The sequence below is a fragment of the Hippopotamus amphibius genome, chromosome 16, assembly GCF_030028045.1.
Source record: "Hippopotamus amphibius kiboko isolate mHipAmp2 chromosome 16, mHipAmp2.hap2, whole genome shotgun sequence".
NCBI lineage: Eukaryota > Metazoa > Chordata > Mammalia > Artiodactyla > Hippopotamidae > Hippopotamus > Hippopotamus amphibius.
The window spans coordinates 46325040-46334314 of record NC_080201.1 but is presented as its reverse complement, the minus strand read 5'-3'; the positions used below and the strand labels follow the sequence as shown (position 1 = coordinate 46334314).

The following is a 9275-nucleotide window of genomic DNA, read 5'->3' as shown; positions in this document are numbered from 1 at the left end:
GATGATCTTTGCCTGAGCAGTTATGTCATTAATGGTTCAGGCTGTATATTAAAACATTGAATCCTTTCATGGTATGTGCCAAGTACGCAGAATGATCTTTGGGACAATGGACTCTCTAGGTAAACTTGAGTCACCAGACTGCTCCCCATGAGGCTAGAAGATGGTCGGTGAGACTGTATTTCAGGCTTGAGCTGCCGGAGGACACCCTTGTTGAGCCTTGCTTCCAGCTCCCCCACCGAGAAAACTCGTGTGGGAAAACCATGAATACAAGGCCAGATCTAAAGTCTCCCCACACTCCAGGGACATGGAGGCAGCTTGGATCTTAGTCTAGCTGAACAAGACCACTGCAGTCAGAGTTGCTTTGCTGATAAACCCACATTTTATAAAAACAAGTAGAAAATGGGACAGAAACTGTAGGGACAAAATTCCATCATGTCTGGGATATGCTCTAAAAACATTATAATGGTGGACTCAAATTTTGACCACTGCTTTTAGGGAAGAGGTGTGATTTCTAGCAGCCTGTATATTTGTATGAGACCATTCTGAAAACAAACATATTATAACAAATGGAAGAAGCAATAAAAAAGAAAGAAAATGGACAGAAACTGCTGGAAAAGTAGTTAATAGAGTTGTTGCGAAGATGAAAACCACTGCTCTGCCAAGACAGAAACACACCTCTACAGGTCAAACTGACACTCAATGCCACATACATTCAAATGGGAAAGAAAAAACAAAAGAACATACACAAGTTGCCAGAAATACACTGTTGACGATTGTGTTTAAAAAGGCAGGGTGATGGGTGAGGTTTTAAGAAATGGAGAGACTTTCAAATTTTCTCCAGAAAATTTGAATTTTCTGGAGAGCTCTTCAGAATTCAAAATTTCAAAATGGGTGATGATCACCAATGACCAACCAGTTAACCAAAACTTGCTTCTGAGAGGTGGTATTCCAGGATATTTCATTTTTATCTGTTACACAGCTCTGTAATTTTGATATTTTTTTTTCCTGGAGGAAAATGAAACCTTCAAAAAAATCTAAAGGCAAAGTGAACCTCACAGGCTCACGGAGTTGTGGGTGGGGAGCTAGCTTGCTTGCAGTTGCTGTATCAGAAGAATCGAAGTCAGTTCATCCTGGAGGCATCGAGCAGCATGCTGCTGAGGGCTGGGTCTCCTTCCCCGTGATTTTTCTGAAGGCTTTGATTACATGCTGAATTTACAAATGATACAAACAGGGAGTAAGCAGGATGGCAGAGTAAGAATTACATAAAGTAGAACAATATAACGAATTATCAACTTGAAATGTGGTTGACTGTGGCCAAAAACACCAAGGGCGGAGGTACAGAATGGGGAAAACAGCTTCATGGGTTTCTGTTACCCGCACACTCCAGGCACATCTGTGTGAGAGCAGCCTAAGGGTCAAGGTCTTCTGAGGTCCAGGACAGAGATGTGAGTGCTGATCCATGAGCACTGGTGTGGCCACACCTGCTGGCCGGAGTGGGCCCTGAATGGTACAATGCAAGAAGGGATCTGGATGACCTGGGGACAACCCAGAGTGGAGGAGAGACTTTCCCTGTGGAATCTCAAATCCAAGGCTCCAATTTGCTGGGGCTGAGCAAAGATCACTTAAATGTTCTCCACAGAAGGCCAACTGTTTACAATCAAATTTAAAAAGTAACACGCCATTAAAAGCTGTCTTTCAGAAAGTACTCGTCTATGGTAAACAGCGGAGGTCTTTTAACCTCCACATCCATTTCCAAGTTAATTTTCTAAAAGGAAAGAATATAGCATGCCTGCAGCAAATGCAACGTATAAACCCAGTAAGGCAGCAGAAACATGAACTGTGCAGGCATGTATAACAAGTATGCAGATGCCATTTATTTGGTCCATAAGTACAGTATAGTCGTATTTGAGTTTTACAAAACATCAAATATAAATAACCTGAAACTGTAACAATACACAAAATTGGCTTCTTACATGGACATACCAGGCAGTACAAGCTGAAAACTTGAGTAAATTGACAACCGTTTTACATTAATATACATAGTGCCAGTTAACATTTAAAAACAAGTTTCAATGCATAGCACTTGATACTTCTTTGAATCTGTTTCAGTCAGTTAAGAGTATGAAAATGGTTAGATCTAGGCTAAAAATAATTCTTCTTCTAACCAAAAATAAAGGCATAATATTTATAACCAGGTATCAACTTTACTAAACCACAATATTGTAAAACTGTTAAATGATACCTAAGGGTATTTACATTAAAAAGGCAACATGCACTGTGTTGTTTCATCTCATGACTCATTATGCACACACTTTGTTCAGAGTTTTAAAACTATATTCCTACTTTCAATACAGCATACTGCAATGTTTCTAATAGTTCTAGCAAAATGAATGCTTTCAAAGGGAGCAGAATCATCTTCAAGTCACCGGTGTCAATTTTCTTCCCTTTGGAACAAAGGACATAACAAATAACCTGGTTCTGCCCAGAAGGCCTAATGCAGTAAGAGAGTTCTGTTCAGAGGCATTTCCGTTCAATCTAATGCTATAACATCATCGAGCTCCTCTGTCTGCTCTGTGCGTGACCTTTTTGCACTGACATTCTCTTTCTCGTCTAATTTCCTCTTGCGACTTCTTTCTTCTTCACTGATGTCAGCATTATTTGAGGGACCTTCTTCACCCGAATCAACTATGAGCACATCATCTTGCTCTTGTGCTTATTTCAGAAAAAAAGGGAAAAAATGGTTAACAGTGGGGGGGTTACTAGCAGCTCACTAAAATTTTATGCATGTGAACAACAAACTCTTCTAATACACACCAAACTTTAAAATGGCTAACCTTAGGGAACCTTGGCTTTATACATTATACATTTCTGTAGTGTTGGAATGTTTTCTGTTACAAGCACCTATTTCTTCAAAAAATTTTAACAAGCATTATAAAATTCAAAGGAATTGTTACAGTTCCTTGTTTCTACTTCTCCAACAGAAAAGGGGGGGTACATACCCTACCATTCATAGCAGTGGTAGTAGTAAACAACACCATACACACAGCACTTACAGTGTGCCAGGAACTGCTCTGAGCACTCTGCATATACAACTCATTTAATCATCACAACCACCCTATAAAGAAGATAACATTATTATCCATTTTCCAGAAAAGGAAACTGAGGTACAGACTTGCCCGAGGTCACACACTAGCAGAGGATGAGGTCAGGATTCAAACCCACAGCTGGGCTCTACAGTGCATGCTCTTATCTTTATACTACAATTGGTTTTGTGTCACCCACCCCCTGCACTCCACTAAATCAAAGGCAGAGTACCTACCTTACTCATCATTATAGCCTCCAAAACCTACCCACAGTAGTGGATCAATACATGCAAAATTCAAATTATGATTTTTAAAAAACTACCAGTCCTTTCCTCAAAGGAGGATGATGAACCTTTCTATTTTCAGAAGGGGGGAAAGGTCATCAACCCATGGCCCACACACTCTAGACCATCTCAAAGTCCATCTTTACTACTCTCAGAGAACATCAGAACCAAGAACCACCATATGCCAAAGAACACCAAAGACACAGGGTCAAAGAAATGAAAACAAAGAAGTAAAAATTTAGGAACCTTTAGTTTCCTGACACTAAAGAATCAAGGGGGGGGGGATGGTGAGAGCTGGAGGGGAGGGGCAAGTAGTACACATTCACATTAGAGCTCAGTAAAGCACCAACACTGAAAACCAGGGAAACAGAGCTTCTGATGCACTTTACCAAAGTCACACTGGTTCTGAGAAAACTGTGAAATGCTAAAATGCTATACTCACCAAGCACCTGTTCACTCAAAATAGTCAGATGCACTGATTCACTGCCCCTACAAACAGGGATACAAAATCCAAAACTACTACTACTAAGAATGAACCACCTTTATACACTAGTAAACGGACATTTCCAGTTGTAAAAAATAACAAAAAAATAGTGTGTCTGTTTTCCATAAAATTTTACCCAGTCTTAAATGTCTTCACAGTTCATACATTGAAAGCACCATTAAAACAATGCCGAGCCAACACACACCTCTAGTAGTCCTGTGGATTTCTATTTTATGGCCAATGTTCATAAAATACTCAGTTTGTTCTAAATAGTCCTGCTCAGTGAGTGAGTAACAACCTGCTAGCTGGGGCCATGACTCACCTGTGGATGTGGAAGGTTGCGCTCCGTCGTCACTGCCATTGGTTATGCTTTTGGCAGCATCCTCAGCTTGCTTGGGCCCCACTTTTTCTGGGGCATCACCAACAACTTCAAATTCAACATCCTTTCCTAGGTCTTCACTGTAAGAGAACCATGTACTATAACACTGGACCACTGCTTTGACTACTGACAAAACCAAAGGCACACCAGAGAGAAACTATCCTCAAAGCTCAAAAAGTGTATACAATGTACACACCAAATATTTGGTTTCTGATTTTCAAAGAGTTAAAAAAAAAAAAGGCTACATAACAGACTTTTATGATAATTCAAAACCCTAATTCAAATGGTCAATAACACTGCACTTTCAATTCAGGGAAATGGTTTAAAAAAAATTGTTAAGTAACTTTTATTGCTGAAGCAGAAAACTTGAGTCGAAAACTGTGAGGCCTGGTATAATTCTTAGGCATTATTTCTTCAGCTACATGTGAAAAGATTCTATACACTCTACTCTGATCTTGACCAGAGCATAGGGTTTGAGGGTAGAGTTACATGGATTCTAGATTTTCCCCCCATCTTTACAGGCAGCACCCTACTTTTGTAATGAGTTCCCAAAAACATGTATAAAAGTTTAATGCATGAAAGTCAAATAAAAGACTTACATGTTATAAGGGGGGTTCTGATCCCAGAGAGCTAAAAAATATGATAAAAAAAACCCTAATTATGCCTCCTCTTTTAGATACCATCTGATATATTTCCACTTTATTTTACATGTTCTTTCACAACTGAACACAAGCACACCACTGACATCCAACTGGTGTCTAATCAAGGCCAGAGATCACTCCCTAGCAATACCTATCTTTGATTCAATTGTCTCATTGTATACTATTACTAACAACCCACATTCAATTTTTCCTGTCATTTTATCCTTTTTATGAAGTATATATAATGTAATACTCTCCAAACGACCACACAAGTTCTAAATGTTTGGCTATATAGATGGCAACACTGGCAAAAACCATGTGGGTACAGGTTGCATTTGTTAGATGCTACCTAAAGTAACGAATTAGGGTACAGTTTAGTGGTATCAATGAGCATGTACCAAAATGCACCTTGTTCAACAGATAAACAAACCAAAGCGAAGGACCATCTGTATTTAAATTGTTATATATGTGCAAATATCCTGTGATGCAAGCACTATTGATGCTTTTTTATAAAGTGGGCAGGATATAAAATCAAATAAAGAGAAAAAATACATGACTCAGGGATCAACACAGGATAATTTTTAATGCTCTCTTATTACTGTTCCAGATCACAATGAAATAGTTGCTTTATGGGAGAAATAGTTCTCTCTTACAAACGAATCTTTAATTTAAAAATTTTTATTCTAGTTCAATTATCAAAACAAACACACCCCTGATTATAACTATTCAAACACCTGGATTTCCACCCTCTCTAGGTCTTTCTAATCAGCCACCACTGATGAGTTACCCTTAAACATTTCTTGCTTATCCCTTTCCGGATTCTCAGATTTTTCTGTAGGTCAAACCTCAGGGGACTTAGTGGACAACTTGAGCATGTATACAGTGCAGCTTCAAATGAGCAGTAGGGTTTAAAGGTAAGAAAGCTTTCTCTCCACTTTATCTTAAGTCTGTACATTCAGATAATTTCTTTTTCTTTTTTTTTTTTTTTTTTTTTTTTGTTTTCTTTTAGTTTTCTTCAGATAATTTCTTAAACTTAAAATATTAATAGTTCCTACCTATGAAGGATGTTGATCAATAAAGTGTAGTCCTGAAGGAAGTCATCTGCTTGAAGTCGGCTCCCATTCCTAATTCCAAATTCTGACAACTTCTTGTGATTATTAGCTAGAACATTTGAAAGAAATTTAGATGCTTTAGTTATATGTCCATGGAGCAGTCACCTTAGTTTTTAAAAGGTAAACCCCTGGCTATAAGCTGAATTGTTATCTTCCCCAAATTTGTACGCTGAAGCCCTACCACCAGTGCCTCAGAATGTGTACTTGGAGACAGTGCTTTTTAAAAGAGGTGATTAAGTTAAAATGAGGCTGTTGGGGTGGACCCTAATGCAATCTAACTGGTATCCTTAGAAGCAGCCAAGGAGAGAGGCCTCAGGAGAAACCAAACCTGTCGACTCTCCCCCACCCCCCAAACATTTTGATCACACAAATTCTACCCTCTGGAACTAGGAGAAAATAAATGTGTTATTTAAGTTACTTGTCTGTGTATTTCGGTATGGCAGCCCTAGCAAACTTTAGTCCACTAAAATATTAGGCACTTAGGTATTCAGCCCTGAAAACTCAACTGCCAAAACTACTTCAAGGGAACCAAACTGTGAGAAGTTCTGAGAACCTTCTCCCCTTGAAACCAAATTAATCTGGAATCCTATAGGAGTCAATGACAACTTTTAGAATTGTTCAAAATATACTCTATTTCCAAAGAGGTTATCCACAGAAATGTCAACAAACTACCTTTTAGCAAATTTTACAATTCAGAAATATGAGGAAGCTGTGTATTTCAATGAATTTTTCAACATAAATTTTCAACACTTCTCAATGGAGAGACAGTAGGGTCTCCAAAAACTAATCACTTCAGCCTAGTTCTCTCTCTTCCACATGTCACTTCTGCTTCATCTGAATATCCCCAGCATGTAGTACACCATGCTTAGCATCCACTAGCACTCAATATGCCTTTGCTACATGGATTATAAATACTCCAATGAAGAACAATCTCTCCAACCAAACTTTTGGTGTCACCACCTCCTCCTACCTATTCTAGAGCCTTCATGCCTTAACTATTCTTTCTCTCCTGCATGTTCAAATACTCCTCTCCGGACCTGTAAAAGCACTTGTTTCATTTATAAAATTGTTTCCTCATTTAGCTCCCAATTTACTCTCTCCTCACAACATTCAGTCCACTTTACTATTTGCTCTGTGTCTACAGACTACATAGAACCTGTTGACCTATAGCCACAGTGCCCGGCACATACTAAGTAAACTGTATTTTAAATTCTACTTATCATGATTTTTTATGTAATCTAACAATCTTTTTCTTTCTTAGTTTTTATTTCTTATTTTACCTTTTTAGTCTACCTGGAATATGTCTGGAAAACAATAGTTTCTACCCAGATTTCCATCCTCAAGCCCTTTCACACTCACTAAAATTTCTCAGCCTAGCATGTTCAAAAGGGAACCAGTCACTGAGCACTCTATCCTAGTGAATTAAGCATCACCTCTGAAGCCAGAGTCCTGGCAACAGTTCTGTCTAAGCCTAACAATGCTACTCTTCTTCACTTGTGCTCTAAATTCTGCCTCTGCAAATCTCAAGTCTGTCATTTGCTTCTGCCTTCCCTCACTTCCCTCAATTTTTTTCTCCCTGCCTCCACTCTTAAATCCTTATCTCACCTCTCTGCAGATTACACTACAGGGTAACTACATTACTTCCCTGCTTAAACCCTGGTGGGAGCAGGATACTGGGAGACGAGGAAGATAAACAGACATTACACATATGACACAGAGAATCCTCCAGCTGCACCATCACTGCCAATTCCACAGCACCCCACCTTCCAGTGAAACAAAATAACTGGCCATTCCTAAAGGCTTTTATATTGTTTTACAAGTTCATGACTTTGTAGATGCTGTTCCCTCTGCCCAAATGCAGACTCTCCCCTCAGCTCTTCCTCGAGAATTAACCCAGGAGTCCCCTTTCTCCTGTGACACACCCCGCCCCCAACCCCAACCCTCCTTTTACAAAGCTTCAACTCAAACTTTGCACACTTTCTCTCTATATTTCTTAGACAGCACTAAATCTACTTGTTGATAATCTCTCCTCTCCTTCTAGGCTGTAAGTACTTCAAGCCAGGGACTATTATCTTATTCATCCTTGAATTACGAATATCTATGACTATGCCTGTAATACAGAAGGACTCCAAATGTATTTGAATAAATGCTCTCACCCTCAGTAGCACAACTATTTTGTGGAAAAGGGTCACAATTTAAGACACCGAGATTCTTGACCAGTTTCCATTTTTAAGGTCCTAGCCTTTAAAAGAGCTGGCTAGAACTAAGGGGAGAACAAATAGTCATGGACAAACTTTTTTTTGGTGGAGACAGTTGGCTAGATCGGAGCTTAAATATTCAACTAGACTCTTCCAACAGACTACTATCAGCCAAAACAAAACCTCCAATTACTCAAGACCTAATAGCCCCAAATTTCTTGATGAGGAACTATAGCCAAAAAGAATCCTGACACTCCCCATCAAGACAGATGAGGTGTGGAAACTTCTAAGTCCAATCAGACTGACCAGTGTGGTCTGAAGGAGGCATAACCACTGCACAATTCTCACTTAGAAAGCTTAAACAGAATCTAATGCCTTGTACCATACATAACAGATGCATTAACAAAAGTGATAACCTGCTTGAACTTCTGAAAAGGAAACCCAAGAAAGGCTGATTTCAGCAATACTCTCTGCTCTATAACAGGAGCAGGCTATCGAGGCCTCCCCACTCTTGGACAAACATCACCCCTGTCAGCTGAGATACTGAGTACCATATATGTGAATGGATAAACTAATGTGCACTCCTTCATGCAGGCAGTCCCCATCCACATGAGGGGGAGTGAACAAAGGCAATGTACAATACCTTCTGTCTCTCCCTCTTCTGAAGATATTAGGATTGTTCCTTTCCCATCTTCAATTTGGACATCTGGTGCTACCATAGCAAATTTTTCTTTCACTATCTGTAAGAAAAAAAGATTCAAAATATTAACATATGGAAATAAAGACTATAAAAAGCCTAGACTTTTTTCATAAAGGCTCTTAACGTTCCCCTTCCACTGGAGATGAGCCCAGTTGTTCTTTAAGGTACCTTAGGGGAAGCAGGAAAGCAAAGGAATTACCCAACTATCCCACGCCCATGTCTGACCACTGGTAAAGGTAAAACTTCCTCCGGATGGGGACTGAGAACTCCTTGGCTAGCGCTCAATATTTTGTCCTTCTCAGCAGATGAGGTACTAAGTTAGATACTTGACACATTTTATCTTAGTCTCTATTCCAACCCCATACTGGCAGATGTTTTATAGATGAAAAACTTC

General features: G+C 39.3%; 1 protein-coding gene across 1 annotated transcript in view; it reads right to left on the bottom strand.

The window, feature by feature from the left end:
• Nucleotides 1-1835: 1835 nt before the first annotated feature.
• The window catches only part of UBA2 (ubiquitin like modifier activating enzyme 2), a 30766-nt gene continuing 23326 nt past the window's right edge, over nt 1836-9275 (bottom strand). The window contains exons 14-17 of the mRNA XM_057711370.1: nt 8825-8921; nt 5927-6032; nt 4174-4310; nt 1836-2712 (exon numbers count right to left, since the gene is read on the bottom strand). Coding sequence (XP_057567353.1) covers nt 2531-2712; nt 4174-4310; nt 5927-6032; nt 8825-8921 — 522 coding nt within the window. The 3' untranslated portion in view covers nt 1836-2530. The remainder of the gene's footprint in view (nt 2713-4173; nt 4311-5926; nt 6033-8824; nt 8922-9275) is intronic.